Source organism: Simochromis diagramma, unplaced genomic scaffold (assembly GCF_900408965.1).
Source record: "Simochromis diagramma unplaced genomic scaffold, fSimDia1.1 OVJJ01000324.1, whole genome shotgun sequence".
NCBI classification, from domain to species: domain Eukaryota; kingdom Metazoa; phylum Chordata; class Actinopteri; order Cichliformes; family Cichlidae; genus Simochromis; species Simochromis diagramma.
In genome coordinates, this window is record NW_024386918.1 from 671,901 (window position 1) to 688,059 (window position 16,159).

A 16,159-nucleotide genomic window follows, 5' to 3' on the forward strand; every position below is an offset into this window, starting at 1 on the left:
TGTAGGAACATATTCTCCTCCATTTCTCAATTAAATGTATGAGTACCTCAAAATTGAACTGACCTGAAAGTACTTGAGGGAACCGAAGGCAGAGGTTATATAAATGTGTATAAAACTAATGAAATTATAAAACACAAGATGACCATAACTATGAACAGAGCACAATAGTCAGTGAAGGTGGTAAGCATGTTATCCTTATAATAAAACAATACTGGGTGAAAATTAAATATCAATCCCAGGATACCCATTCTATTTAAAAATTGAACATAAATTCTTTATCTTATGTATGCATAACATTTCAATATCAATTTTTAGTACAATTTATTATAATAGATTTTATCATACATTAACAACTACAGCAGCTTTTGGCATCCACACAACAGAATTTTTAAAAAAAGAAAAAATTGAAAAATTTAATTTTCAAGCTAAGGAAAGAGAAAGTTTGAAATGTAATTGTCTTTTAAAGATTTGGAGCAGGGAGCATACAGGTGAGGTGTGGATGGGCACATTTTACATTGAAACAAAAATGGCTTTTAAAGTATGTTTTCATACTTTTCACCAGTGAGGTCAAAATACTTTACAGTCTGTACAGTTCAGCACACTACAAAGTTTACAAAGCATGGAGGAAAATTTACATTTTTTAAATTTTATTTTATTTTTTTAAATAGAAAAAAATTGTCCGATGGGCTTCTGCGAAGGACCAAAAAAACCATACAAATGTGTCACTTAAATCATTGTCCCTTTAGTTTTATTTGTTTTAAATCTGTCTACCACGTCCATAATCATTCTTTCATGTTCACATTCTCTATCCCATTCTTTTCATATTCCAAGTAAATTCCTATTACAGTAGGAAAATCATTCCTAACTGGTCTACACAGTGGGGTTAGAACTGACAATCCAGTTAATATTGTTATTCTGTTGGTCACAGTTCAGTGAGGTGAAATGGTGATTTGTTTTTAAAAATTACTGTTAATGTATATAGTTGTAGCAGTACCTAGTACTGCTGAAGAAGTTTACCTTGCCCAGTCATAACAGAATCCTTTGCATCTTCTATCTGCACAACTGCTATGCTCCCACTGGTTGGTACTCTTGTGCTGTATAGCTAATCACACCTCAGTCTGTTGCTGTGAGTCCGTGATGATGGTCACCCCTCGATGAAGCTCATCCATACTGTCAAAGTCACTGCCATGTTCAGAGTCATCCAGCCCACAGGGGGTTGACATGTCTGAGGCTGATGATGCACCAACGGACAGTCGGATACTTCGGGACACAGAGTCATCAGTGTCCCCATTTCCTGGTGTTCGCCCACTCACTGAAGAGCTAAAAACTTCATTTGGCGCCTCCCCAGTGGGTATTTGATGGGGAGGTAGGTACTGGCTAGGGTGGAAATATGGTCTGGCATGCTGATGCCTTGTGCTCAGTGTGCTCTCCTTGGAAAGTGGTGTATTGGTAGAAAATGGTGCATAGGGCTCAGTATAATCCTCACCTGTGGGCAGTGGAGGTGGCAGTTGGTCTTGATTAAGGAACTCTTCTTCGTGGGGAGGGAGATAGTCACTGTCGATGTCATAGCCCCCTAGATAGTAATCTGACTCCAGTTCTCGAGCACTTTCGCTAAGGCAAGGGGTCGAGCCTGCTACTTCGTTTCCATGACTTGCCTCGTAGCCTGGCACCTCTTCAATGTCTGAGAGCCTCGGGCTTGGCATCCAGTCTGATGTATCCCAGTGATATGCTAGACGGTAGAAGGGGAAATGGTTAGCAATAATCTGAACTGTAAAAATGATAAAAATTCATTTAAGAGCAAACACTCCAATGTGGAATTGGAGCATGGAAACATGCCTTCAGTAAGCCCCAGATGGGCGTGGTAACATCAACACTACATGGAAGTGTTGAAATTCAGGAATAGGACAAGACATAGTCTATACAAAAAACCTGTTAGGTGTGGCATGCACTTTGCAGATTGGTGTTACAAATGTGACAGCATGCTCAACTTCTTGAAGAATTGGCAGCACACAAGCCATGCAGTCCTTCCCCCAAAGAAATAAATAAAATGACAAAACAAACAATAATAACAAAAACAAAACAGTAGAAATCCATTCAGTTCAGTTAGAGCATTATAACATATCTTGTAAATTATCTGCAAGGAAGTCATTTAAAAATCTCCTTCTCTCTCTCTATCCATCTATAATGAGACTAAGTATATTCCATGGAAATCGTTTTAGTTTGGGGGATTTTCAGGACACATTTGGACAAACACAAACATACACACATTCTGATGGATGGAATTGGGGTTCGGTATCTTGCCCAAGGAAACGTTTACATGGAGGAGCTGAAGATTGAGCTGAATCAAACTATTAGTTAGTAGACAAGTAGCTCTAATTATGATTTATGGGGCAGATTTGTAGAATAAATTACTAAAAAAAGATTATTTGCCACTACAGTATGTCATTAACCTGGTGCTCTCTCTTCCCAAAAGTATTAAGCCCTATTCCAGCTCTTAAGCTGCACGTTTCTAATAAGCATTTACTTGCCCCACCAATCTACCACATGCTTATTATTATGTTGTTTCTATTCTTTCTCTGTGCTTGTTCTTTGCTTTCCTGTCAGTCAGTGGCAAGGTCAGAAGGTCAGAAAGGTCAGAACTGGTCAAATAGCTGTCTTGTCCACTGGGGATCACTGGGTTTTTCTATAATGTAGGCTTTGTGTGAACTGGCTCTTAAAATAAAAACAAATTTAAATTATGTTACGGTGTTTCAAAAAGGACTAAATATTTGCTTGTCCAACCACTGTCACAATTTCCATGGCATACACTTCCATTTACTATGTATGTCCAGTGGATTGTTTGATCTTAAGGTCAGCTTTTATACCTGAAATCACAGCAAGACATATACTTACCTAGACTGGTTAATTGTTTTAATGGAATGGAATTTCTTTGGATTAAGAGAAACTTCCTGTCTCACATCGTCTTGAATACGCTTTCCCATGGTATCTGTAGTCCTCTGGCATAGCATAAATATTCATTCTTATCACTTAAGTTTGGCTTACTGAAAGAATAATTGACTAATGACTCTGAAAACTGAATTCAGATTTCATTTAAAATGAGTTTAAAAATGCCAGTGAAACACAAAAAAAGATTTCCATGCATAAAAACAGAATACAAACAAAACTTAATGGGAAAACTTAATAACACAAGAACTGGCACAGTAGGGTGGAAAGTAGAGTGGTCACCACCGTAGCCTATTTAGCGCAGCACAAGACAAGCTGTGGAATAACTTATCTATACAAAGCTTTGACCAGAGAAGGAGATGAGGAATTTACCACTGACAAACTATAGGGCTATAGGGGTACAAAGATACAGCAGGTAGACAAAATAATTTCAGTAAGAACCATTTGTTTCTGATTTCGTTTTTAATTTTAATGCAGACCATTTATGAGGTCTGTCCCTGACTATACACCTGATAGATACACCATAAAAACAACTATTGGGAAAGCTTCTTTTATGTCAATGTTCCTCCACAAATGTGCTGATGGTATATAAAGTTGTCACTGGAAACTGTTTCGAAAAGGGCAGTCAAGCATAACACTGGAGAGAAGTGTTATTCTTGTTATTCCCAAATGGAGAAGTGCTGAGGCAGGCAAAGTGAACGATAAAAAAATGTTTTATTGGCTGATCCAAAAATTAAAAGAATTCCAGAATTCAAAAAGGTGAAACAACAAAAGGAATATGCAAACTGACAATCAGATAAAAACAAAAGGAAACCGTTTTTTCTCACTACTGTTGTTTTTGTGCATTCTCATCTCTTCTGTCTTCCATACTCCTCCTGTGACCTGGAAATCAATCTCAGTGCACCTTTTAGAAATAATAAAATGTATCTGGAAGACAGAGGAGAGAGAAGACTGCAAAGGTGTATCCTGTATGAGTATGTAGCTCACTTAATTGTGTAAAAAAATATTTGTTGTAAATGAAAAAATACATCTCAAATATGCACTATGAAAAATGTCTGAACCTTTTTGTGTTGACTGTTGCATGTATTTTATTTATAGCCTACAGCATATTTAAAAAAACAGAGGCTAACCCAAATGCTTTTGAGACAGACACATTTACATACATATAAAAACTAGGTTTCCAAAAAACCTAGTTTTAATATAGACAAAAGGCTGAAAGGTGGGTTTTGCTGTGTTCATCAGTTGTTGTGGAAAATAAAAATTCCAGGGATTTAGTGGTCATTAAAATGTGTTCAGAATTTTTAAATTCATGGTGATTCATCAGACACACTGCTCTCCCCCACATTTGCTGCCTTTATAAGTTAAAAGTATTAAAACTCAGTTGGTACTTTACCAACAGAGAAACGTTACTAGGTATTGATCGAGAAAAAAAGTTGGAGTATCGCAGAGTACTGCCAAAAGACAGTCTTAAGTAAATATTACTAATTCAGAGGAGAATGTGTTCAATGACCACTCACACAAAAAAATTCATTCTGCATAAATTCAAGAACAAAAACTTAAATCTATTTTGTAAATCTTGGTCATGCCATGATTCAAACAAGATGACTATTCATGTACATCCTTTCTGACTCATTGGCTAACAACCTTGCAGTGATAGCGTCTTAGCCAGTGAGCAACCAGTTTTACAGTCAGACTCATCCCTTCTTACCAAGACGGTGTGGAGGCAGATTTCTTTTCTCATGTATTAATCACATATTTAATCATATCACATTAGTTTAGTAATATCACTTTCTCACTTTACTATAGTAAGAGCACTCCTGTCACCAGTTTGCATGCATGTGGAATGTTAACACAGCGAGGCCATTGTAATGGGAGACGTTAAACAGATAGTGGGACTCCTTCTCCTTATCAGGGATGTAAATCCTTAGGCGATGGCCAAGCAGAAAACAAGGTCATAATTCTCTCTGTGAGGGAGGAGGTATAGCCCCCCCTGAGAGGGGCCAATAAGAGTTTGCGTTCTTTGTCTGTGTCTGTATATAAGATGTGGCCACAATTCAAAGATGATCCTAGTGTTTCACTGGGATGCTCTCTCCACATTGCAATGTGTTTATTAAACCTGCTTCAAATCAAGCTCACTGGGTGGGTTGCAGGTTATTGTTAAAATTTCCACAACAAGGGCAATGGTGGAAACACTTTTACAGGATTCAAACTGAACTTCAGAAACCAACGGGCGACATCACTATAGTACGTCCAACTTTTGGAGGGTAAAACACAGAACAGCCCGTCACAGCCATTACAGGGTTAATTAGTTAGCAAGCTAAGAAATTAATCTTGCTTCATCTTTATATCACTCTGACCATATTAGTTCTAGTTATTGTCACACAAAGAAATAAAGCAATAAAGCTAATTTTATGTTCATTCCCTGTCTTCAAAGTCCTGCATTTGGGCCCTGCTCTGCCTGCCACAAAGCATTTTTATGACAAATCCAATCATCAAAATCTGTGTTGTTACGCAGTAAATAGATAAATAAAAATAAGAGCATTAATAGCTTGTGAAACTTCATTTTCCAAAATGCAAGAAATAGAATCAATCCAAAATGTAATTGATGCATGCTAAATCATCCAGCTAAGACAATCCCCCCAAAATTGATTCTGTTCATCTTGACATAGCATTTTCAGTGAGAGAAAAATTGGTCCACCCCAAGGATCTGGTCCCACAGCACAAACAGAGTAATAATGCCATGGGCCCTGTGTCTACCTGGTTCGCCCAGTGAGACTGTGGAGGCAAACAAAGACGACACAAGAGCTCTCGATTCTCACTCCTGGTTTATCCTTCATCACAACACAACTGAACACTGGCTGTGAGTAGAGCCCATGGACGCAATGGAGGTGCATGAGTATCGTGCCTTACGAAAACAAACGAGAGGAGTCCAACGACCTTGGAACAAAAACATCAGGTAGGCAATGATGCACTGGGCCAGGAACAGTCCAGAGCAATCCATTTTGCAAGAGAATTTGTAAGTTTCTCCTATGTTGACTTACTAATTTTGGTCAGTCAGTCATTTCATCAAGTTTGTTGGTACTCGAACTGGGACTCCTAGCGCTAACAGTTCTGACAGTTTCTGCGCTCGCTGTAAGTGCTTCAGTGGTATGCAAACTCCTTTTTGCACAGTTTGCACAAAAACATGCTTTTATCAAGGCTTCCCTCGGGTAGTCTTTTGAAAAGAAATGTGCCTCTGACCAGTCCTACCAACGCACTTTCTTCTGATTCTTCCATTTTTGTAGCTCTGATGTGTGCATCAGTGTAATCGGTATACCAGGAAATTGACAAAAGCCCCGCTTTGCTTGGAATGCAAAGTGCGATTAAATGCATTATTTTTTTAACATTTTATTTTTTTCAAATTAATTAATCGCAATTAACGTGTTAAATTCCCACCCATATATAAAAAAACCTGCACTGAAGTATTTAATTTGTTTTAAATATCACTCCAGTTAAATTTCTGACCATTACTGCCTACTCCAGCTGCTTTTATCCTGAACTCCCCCCCACACCAATTAATTTATTGATATACCACTGAACTTATTTTAGTAGAACAAGAACAGAATAAATAAATATAAATATCTCAGTTTTGAATCACAAATACAGATATAAACTGAAGCCACAAATTAGTTAAAAACCCAATCTATGAAACAAGTGTGCAAATATCACAATACTGCAATAATACAAATCATGTGCGAACATTTAGGCAGCCAGATGTATCTGAGGGTAGGAACAATCAAAGTACACAAAGAAGGTGCTGTATTTCACACTATTGGAAACATTTATCTTCACTTCACAAGTAGCTGCTAGCCCATACTGAACTTCGCACATCTATGGCGACCTACCGCATCCCAGAATGCATGGCAAGGTGTACTTGCAATGTACACCTGTTAGTTGGGTTCCAAATAGCAGGTGCTGTTACTTTAGTACACACCACACAGCTTTCTCGTGTGGTCCCAGCATCCTACTCAAATAGGGGAAGCATGACGATGGAGATCAGCTGTGTTGGTCAGCCTCCCCTGACACCACATTCTAAACCCACTCCTCCACCACCCCCTTGTAGTTGAGCCACAAACTACAAACCGCCACATCATTCTTACTTAGACTTTCTGTGTCTCTTGCTTGATTCAATGTGTACTAGAATACTGCTGTTTTGTCTCTGGCACAGGAAGTGCTAGATTTGTGCCTGTTTTTCTTTTAATTTAATTTAATTTTAAAACTCTTCCATATATCTGATTATCCACTCTTTTTGTTAGTTTCAAAATATCCAGTCTTAATTTTATTATCAACATCACTCTCCATCTTGCCAACAATCTTAGGACCCACTGTCTACCTTTAGCTGGCCGCTCCTGCCTGTGGCAATGTCAAAACTGACCACTCCCACAAGATTTGTGTTAATGCAAGACTTATATCGTTCATATATTTGCTGATATGCTGGTAAATTGCATGTATTCTAATATGACCCATACCATGCCAGTTTTGATACAATGCTATTTAAGCTGATTTTATTGAGAACATTTTATTTTGTCTACTTGCTGCAGGTAGATAAATGAAAAGATGAAGAGACAGGGTGTGGTAAAAGAAAGGTGGGGGTCGGTGGGCTGGAAGTCACCTCTATTGAAGGTTTGACCTTGGTCCATATCTGACACTGTCAGATGCAGAAAACAACAAGACACAAAAGTTAATGGCCAGCACTGTGCCATTTAAGGGCAGCTATATGCAGGAATTTAATTCTATCCTGATTAACTTAAAATAGTGCAGTAGGGACTAGGATCCCATTAGTGCAGTCATCTACTGCTGACCAGTTGGAATGAAACCCTGACAACCTTTGGCTTAATAAGTCACAATAAACTCAATAAACTGATCTAATTACAGTAGGTAGGAGTGTCTGTTAATGAAAGATAAAGTATGCTCCACATAGCAAGAGGACATTCAACTTATAGCTTAAGACACCTCTTTTAGTGAAATACGCCACTTACAAGATTGAAATTAGCAAAGAATGGGAGAGTGAGAGGAGAGACACAAAGTTGATAAGACATGGTACCTTCACTTTCGATTGTGTCGACTGCATCATTTACCAGTCGAATGACGGTCACTATGGAGGCTTGCAGAGAGAGAAAAGGAGCAGATATATAACATATATCTGAAATATAGGCATTCAGATTTGAAAATGCTCATCATGTTGTCGGTCAAGTGTGTCCTCATGACCGAGTAATTAATTATGGCTGCCCACTACTTTCTCTGATATCTGCAGAGGACTACCTCACCTGATTACCTGCTGTTTTAATGTTGGGAAGAAAAAGACACACTGCCAGACAAAGAAAATTTATAAAAGCAAAGAAAGTCATGTGGGAACAAGACATTATAAAACTAACATTCTTCTGCTTCTTGCCAGTTTTGCCAGATAAAGAGCAGGTGTGTTAACACCTGTCTTTGGCAAGCACAGGAAAGAAAATGGCAAAATAATTTGTACAACTAGGGAAAAAAATTCCAGTTAATTAACTGATGATTTTAAACAATGTAACTAGCATTTCTGAAGAATTACCATTCTGTGAAGTAAAATTAAAAATTTACTCAGAGGAATCTGTCTGTAAAAAAACAAACAAAAAAAACAACAACACAAAAGCAAAATACACAACTCCTTCACAAAAGCCACAACTACCAATAAAAGTTTGGAAAGCCACCAAAACGCCTTAGCTTGTCTGTGAATGATCTGTCTCACCACTTTTTATATCTTGGAATATCTATCCCACGATTTCCTACACTCAGCAGCGGGTCACCATACGATGTCGCCTCCCATTTAAAATTCTGTATACTTGGAAACATTCTCGTTTGAAAGAAACAATGAACAGCCATATAAAAAAAGACATATTACATTTTCATTTTATGGGACAATGCAGATGACGGTTTAAGTTTCAGTGACAAAATATTATCCATTTCTTTTCATTCTCCTCTCATCTCCTGTCTTGTACTCTGACATATACCTATCATTGCCCTCTCTATCCACTGCTACCCACGCTGACAGTGTCTTTCGGTATTTTTATCTGATTATTATTGGTTTTATTTGTTTCGTATGAGAATATTCACAAATATTTCAAAAGCATTTTGTCCCACAGGTGAAACCCAAATGTGACGGGCTGGTTTTGCATGGATAATGGTGAGCAAAATGAATAAAAAGAAGAAAGCAACTCCTGTTGCAACCAAAAGTTAAACAAAAGCAAACTAGAGTATTCAAAGAATCATGAAGCACTTTTCTAATGGGTGTGTCTTACCATTGTCATCACAAGAATCAGACTGAAAGGAGCTCAGTGACTGGACCTCTGAGTTACTGCCTTTGTTGCTTCCTGAGAAACATGTTACTTCTTCTGCCATGTCGCCCACCTTACCTGTAGGAAAAAGTCAGGGGGTAAGGGAAGATTGTAAAGCAAGCACAAATCTGTGTATGTTATGCAAAAACATTTATTAAGACATCATATTTAGGTAGTGCCTTCAGTGGTTCCAGTTGTAACTGATAGTGTACCTGTCCTACAGCCTGCATTAAAAAAAACAAACATCTGGGATTGTTGACTGAGCAGCAAAATACAATTTAATGTTAGTACAAAGCTTCTATAATTCATGAATAAACCTGCATAGTAAACACTGCAATGCCTCAGTAAACCAAGAGTGACTTATTCTAACTAGGAGACAAATTGTATAAAATTCACTCACACTCATCATTATCCCATGGGCTCTTGCATATGGAGTCACAGTCTGAGCGACATGGTGACACTGGTGGAAGGTTGGGGGCCACGCTGCACACCACCACCCCTCTCCTAGTGGTTCCTGAAAGGATCCTTGGTGACTCAGGGTGAAAGGTACTCATCTCTGTATGTTCCACACTGCGTCCATCTGCCATCTTCTCTAGCGTGGAACGTGGGTCTCCTTGGAAACAGGGCGTGTATGCCATGGGTCTCACAGGGACCTGTGGAGGTCCCATCATCCCACCCCCTCCCAACATGGCAGACTCCATACCTGGCTCTGAGTACAGGTTGAGAGGGTCTCCTGAGGTGCAGTGTAAGGTCTTAAACTGAACACCATTGGCCTTGTTAAGGAGTGCTGCAGTGGCTGGGTCCTGCACCAGAGATAGATTGTTCCGCGAGTAGTTTTTCTGGAAGACCTTCTTGCGGAAAGCAATGAAGAGGATGATGAGGGTGATGATGACAAAAAGTACGACAGCAATGCCAATAAGCTCCTCCCTACCAACCACAGCATGACCAGCCTGCATGTCGGGGACAACAACAGGCCTCAGGCCACAGCGCTGACCCACAAAGCCTGCCGTGCAGTTACAGTAGAAGGAGCCATGAGTGTTGATGCAGGTGCCACCATTCTCACACTCCCCCTCTGGATTCCTGCGGTCACATTCGTTCACATCTTCCTCACAACTGCAGGATAAAAGGATGGAAATAGAATGGAAGAGACCAGTGTGAAAAGCCTGTCAATAAAGGAAAAACTGCACAAGTATGTATCCATATGTAGCCTCACATTAATCCCTTTCTCTGATGTTTGTAACCATCAACATATTATAGTGTCATTTATCTTCTAATAAAATCAGAGAGAAGAATGTGTTAAAAAGAGAAAGAAAAAAAAAGTCATTTCACCTATAATTAAAATATACGAAAAGGGAAACATTTATGCAGGAAAAAAATTTTGCTTTCAAAACTACAGACTCATCAGTTCTCAAAGATATAGTATTTGAACAACTTTCCAAACTTTGAAATTTTCCAAAAACAAAATTGTCCTAAATTGTAGACACCAGGTGACCACTTTCTAATCTGTGGTCACCCTAATCTCTAGGCTGTGAGCAGAGTTACACTTAATAACCAAATGAAAGATACTGCACTAAATGTTTTATGTTTGTCTGATAACTGTTGGATTTGATCATTTGTAAACAACCATTTTTTTTTTCATTATTTTGTTAATGTGACTGTTCAGTGAGCAGCAATAGACCTCTGCTACACTAGGATCTGAATGCAGAGACATTGCTAAAGGGTGTAAGAATGACATTTGTACAGAGTGACTCAACTGTTCAGAATGGTGCATGCCAGGTTTGTGTGTTTTCACTCAGACTTACGTCAGGCCCCTGAAGCCTCTCCTGCAGCTGCAAAGAAATGCATTGCCAATGGGCTTACACACACCGCCGTTATGACACGGGTTGGGAACACATGCTGTTATCTCCATCTCACAGTGCCCCCCAGTGTACTGGGGTTTACAACTGCATGAGAACCCTGGGAGACAGACAAAGTGTAAGACTTCATTAAGAACAGATCACTTCTTTTAATGTACAGCACTCACTTCTATACAAACACACACACAATTTTGACCTAAAATAATATAATTTTTAGATTGAGCACTACAGGACTCATTAAAGGTGCTGGGGGCTGGCTTCGATGGAGGTGGGGAGCCACATTATTGCCCAGACTGCCCTGCAGTCATGTATATTGGTCCTCTGCCTCACTTTCCCCTCTTGGCTTTCATTTTATTGCAAACCCTCTAATCCCTCTATATACTTAAGATTATTTAAAATAATACATAATTTATTTATATATACACACACATATTATACAAGTAAATAGGACAAGTGGGGGGGTAGATCCAGTACTATAGAAGACGTGACTTGTACACATCTTCACAAATGTGCAGAAAAAACAGACCCAGGGGATAGCCCCACTCCCAAAAAAGGAAAATATACCACCAAGTGGAATATTTCTTACCTAAAGCTGAATAAATATATCTAATATTTATTAACCCTGATTTCACAGGGGAGTGAACTACTTGGGTTGAAAACTATTTGGTAAAAGCATCCTGGGCCTAGCTACGCAACATTGATGTAGTACGTACTTAAATGGTGGGAGTGAGCAGAGTTAATGCAGAAAACTCATGCAAACATGGGAAGAAAACACACTCTAAACGGGACCAGGGACCCTTGTTGCAGAGCAAAAACAACATGCTTCAAGAGATCAACCATCATCCCTGTGGCCAAGAACAACAAGCCCTCATGCCGGAATGACTACCGGACAGTTGCACTGACTTCCTGCACACCACCCTTAGCCACATGAACAGGAAACAGGGTAACTATGTGAGACTACTGTTTGTTGATTACACTTCAGCGTTTAACACAATAGTGCCCGGCAGACTGTTCACAAAGCTGAGGGATCTAGGACTCAACAGCCGTCTGTGTGCATGGGTGTTTAACTTCCTCACTGGCAGAACTCAGGTGGTGAGGGTGGGCAGGTGCGTCTCCGACGGCATCACCATCAACACAAGAGCGCCACAAGTGTGTGTACTCTCGCCACTGCTCTACTCCCTCTACACTTCAGACTGTATGGCCACTCAAGGCTCCAATACCATTGTGACGTTTGCTGATGACACAGTGGTGTTGGGCGCCAACTCCAACAACAGAGACTACAAGCCCATTATCATCAATGGAGTTCCAGTGGAGAGGGTACAGTCCTTCAAGTACCTTGGTGTCCACATCTCCTCAGATCTGACATGGTCTGCCCACATTCAGGTCTTGTCCAAAAAGGCTTGGCAGCGCCTGTACCACCTACAACAACTGAGGAAGTTCAGGGTTTCTCCAGGGATCCTCAGGACTTTCTAGGCACTGTGGAGAGAATCCTCACACAGAACATCACGTCCTGGTATGGAACAGCTATGTCAAGGACAAAGCTCCTCAGAGAGTGATCTGTACAACATAACGTTGCTGCAGGACTGCTCTCCCCTCCCTACAGGACATTTACACCAGGAGATGCTGGTCCAGAGCAGCTCACATATTGAAGGACCTGTTCAACCCCAGCAATAAAATGTTCCAACTTCTGCAATCAGGCAGAAGGTTCTGCACCATCCGGGCAAGAACAGAGAGGTTCAAGAGGAGCTTCTACCCTCAGGTGGTAGACTAACCTAAAAGTCTGTGGTTTTTGTCCTGGGGTAATACACTAAATCCTATTTCATCTAATCCATACATGGCAGAGTGGTGTGTGTGTGTGTGTGTTAGAAAGAATAAAACAGCTTTATAAGTATGTTTGTGAATCTGCGAATGTGTCTTGCACTAAATGGACCAATAAATTGATCAGAAAGCTCCCAGTGTAGTAGATAAAATAAAGTCCTGTGTGAATGTGTGTGAATGGGTGTAATGTAGTTTGTAGTGTGTAAATGATTTATACCAGTCTAATTTTCATCTGGGTTTCGAAACACATACACACATTTTGGGAATTTAGGTGAGTATACACATGCACAAATGCCATGTAATACTGCTAATAACTTCAGACAGGCCTTGCAAATGCACACAAAATAGTGGAAAATATAATATGTATACACAATACATTTCAGAGAATCATAACCTTTCGAATGAACTTTAAAAAAATAGACTTATCTACTTTATACATCAAAACATTATCAGATTAGTTTTAAGAAAAATGGTTAATGCACACAGCTTTGGTGAAATGGATTGGGATTTATATTTTTAGTCATACTACTTCGAGAAGCACTTTTACACTACAGCACACACACACACACACACACACACACACACACACACACACACACACACACACAATCATTCAGTGCTTCATTATATGTGCAATCACACACTCAGCGGTTGATGCATCCAGGGGTAAGAGTAGTAAGGAAACTAATACCTTAATCTTTCAATGTATACTCACTGAAAGATTGAGATGTCATGAAAGACCTCTGCAGCCTTGTGCTTTCTGAGGTGACTGTGCTGTTTCATTTATTTTCTATGACTCACCACCAGCAGGTAGACTTGTACAAGTAGCTCCGTTGTGACATGGCTGCTGCAGACATGCATCAGGGTAGAGAATGCAACCCAGTTTCAGCTCTGTCAGTCCCACCACCTCTGCATACTGCGAACGTTTGTTCTGCAATGGGAGCTCATTGTTGTTCAGCATTACAGAGTCCAGGCAACCTTGGAATCCATAAAGCACCCGGGGGTCCTTCTGGAATTCCATGAGGCTACGAGAGTTTGGGGGCTGCACCTAAGAACAACAAGGGTTAGGAATTTTGAGTTAAACTGCCTGACATAGTCTGCAGGTACTCCTGTCAGCCTACATAGTAAAGCTTGTAAAAATAAAATGTATTCATTTTTAAAATTATCCTGTTTTCAAGAATTACCCAAATTACACGAGATGAAACGCCTGAACTATTTAAAAACTAAAAATCAGGTATATACTAATTTGTTTTTATATGTTTATTGATTATAGATAATTGAAAAACCTTCTGGGAAAAACCTGGTGTGGTTAGGAGAGACCATCCCACTTTGGACCTGATGCTCATTTCTAGAAATCTGGCCAATGTTCTTAAACCACACAAATGTGACTATCCAGAGTTTCAGCTTCAACTTCCTGTTATCCCCCCAAAACCACATCCACTTAAAGAATGTTCTGTTTCCAAACCAACAAAAACGAACCAAAAATCAGCAAAAACCGATTTAAACATAACAAAAACCACAAAGGATGAATAATATAATATGCACAGCTTCACCAAAGAGTAAAACAGTGCAATGTGGATTATTAAACATTACATCTCTCTTCTAAGTCCCTGTTAGTACATAAATTAATAACTGATCATCAATTCATTTACTTTGCCTTACAGAAATCTGGTTAAGGTTATGTTAGAATCAAGACCCCCAAGCAAACTAACTGTTAGAGTCCACAGGCTGAGAATGGGGATTGAAAGGTCTCCAGTTTATTAATCAACCAAAGACCCAGACAGAGTTTTAATTCATTGAAAAGCCTCACGCTTAGCCTTGTCTACCACTGCTGGAAAACTCAAAAGCCAGTTTTATGTGTTGTTATCTATTGTCCAATTGGCACTCACTCAGATTTTCTATCTCAAATTTCAGTCTTTTTAACTTAGTGATCAGTTCTGATAAAATAATTGTGGGTGATTGAACATTCATGTAGTTACTAAAAAATAGTCTCAGATTTTCACAGATGATATCAAGCTATCACTTGACCAAGCTGTCTTAGCTAATTATAGGCCAATCTCCAACCTTCGAACAGTTCTAAAATAGCTAACTGATCACCACTAGAGCCATGGTTTACTTCAACATTTTCACTCAGTTTTCAAAGCTCATCAAAGTAGAGTAACAGCTTTACGACAGGTTACTGCAGTGGACTCATGTCTGTGTCTATCCTGCTAGACTTACAGCCTTCTTCCTGTTTAAAGGGAGTTTTTCCTTCCCACTCTCACCAAGGTTCAAGGTTCAAGGTTCTTTATTATTTGTCACATGCATAGTTATACAAGTATCACACACAGTGAAATGTAGCCTGACACGCTCCTCGACATGTGCAAAAATTGGGGGGGTGTAGAGGAAGAACATTATATATATATATATATATATATATATATATATATATACACATATAGTATATACACTGGGTGAATGTGCAGTAGTAGCAGCAAGCAGGTGAATTCTGTACATTAATATGAATAGATATCTGACTATTTTACAGGATAGACAATATAAACATATTTAAAATTAAAGGAATTGAAATGTACATTGTGCCTTGGTTTAGTGTCTGGAAGAGTCCTGTCTCAGTCAGTTATAGATGATGTGAGAGGGCGGGTGTGTGTGTTTAGGGCACGGATGGCTTGGGGATAGAAGCTCCTCTTGAGTCTCTCTGTCCTTGCCCGGATGATGCTTAACCTTCTACCAGATTGCAGAAGTTGGAACAGTTTGTTGCCAGGATGGGACGGGTCCTTCAGTATCTGCGCTGCTCTAGTCCGGCATCTCCTGGTGTAGGTGTCCTGAAGCGGGGGGAGAGCAATCCTGCAGCAGCGTTCTGCTGTACGGATCACTCTCTGGAGAGCTTTTTGGTCCTTCACACAGCTGTTCCCGAACCACGATGTCATGTTCTGTGTGAGGATGCTCTCCACAGCGCCTGTATAGAAAATCCTGAGGATCTTTGGAGAGACCCTGAACTTCCTCAGTTGTCGTAGGTGATACAGGCGCTGCCTAGCCTTTTTGGTCTGGACCTGAATGTGGGCAGCCCATGTCAGGTCTGAGGAGATGTGGACACCGAGATACTTGAAGGACTGCACCCTCTCCACTGGAGCTCCATTGATGATAATGGGCTTGTAGTCTCTGTGCTGACCCCTTCTGAAGTCCACCACCAGCTCC

General features: G+C 39.8%; 1 protein-coding gene across 6 annotated transcripts in view; it reads right to left on the reverse strand.

The window, feature by feature from the left end:
* Nucleotides 1-304: 304 nt before the first annotated feature.
* fat3a (FAT atypical cadherin 3a) overlaps nucleotides 305-16,159 on the reverse strand; it is a 197,083-nt gene continuing 181,228 nt past the window's right edge. For 3 of the 6 annotated variants that reach the window (XM_040036486.1, XM_040036483.1, XM_040036481.1), the window contains 7 exons: nucleotides 13,766-14,012; nucleotides 11,093-11,246; nucleotides 9,691-10,403; nucleotides 9,255-9,368; nucleotides 8,027-8,086; nucleotides 7,595-7,630; nucleotides 305-1,729 (listed from right to left, as the gene is read on the reverse strand). In XM_040036486.1, coding sequence (XP_039892420.1) covers nucleotides 1,107-1,729; nucleotides 7,595-7,630; nucleotides 8,027-8,086; nucleotides 9,255-9,368; nucleotides 9,691-10,403; nucleotides 11,093-11,246; nucleotides 13,766-14,012 — 1,947 coding nt within the window. In that variant the 3' untranslated portion in view covers nucleotides 305-1,106. The remainder of the gene's footprint in view (nucleotides 1,730-7,594; nucleotides 7,631-8,026; nucleotides 8,087-9,254; nucleotides 9,369-9,690; nucleotides 10,404-11,092; nucleotides 11,247-13,765; nucleotides 14,013-16,159) is intronic. The other 3 variants (XM_040036487.1, XM_040036484.1, XM_040036482.1) reach the window with 2 other exon arrangements.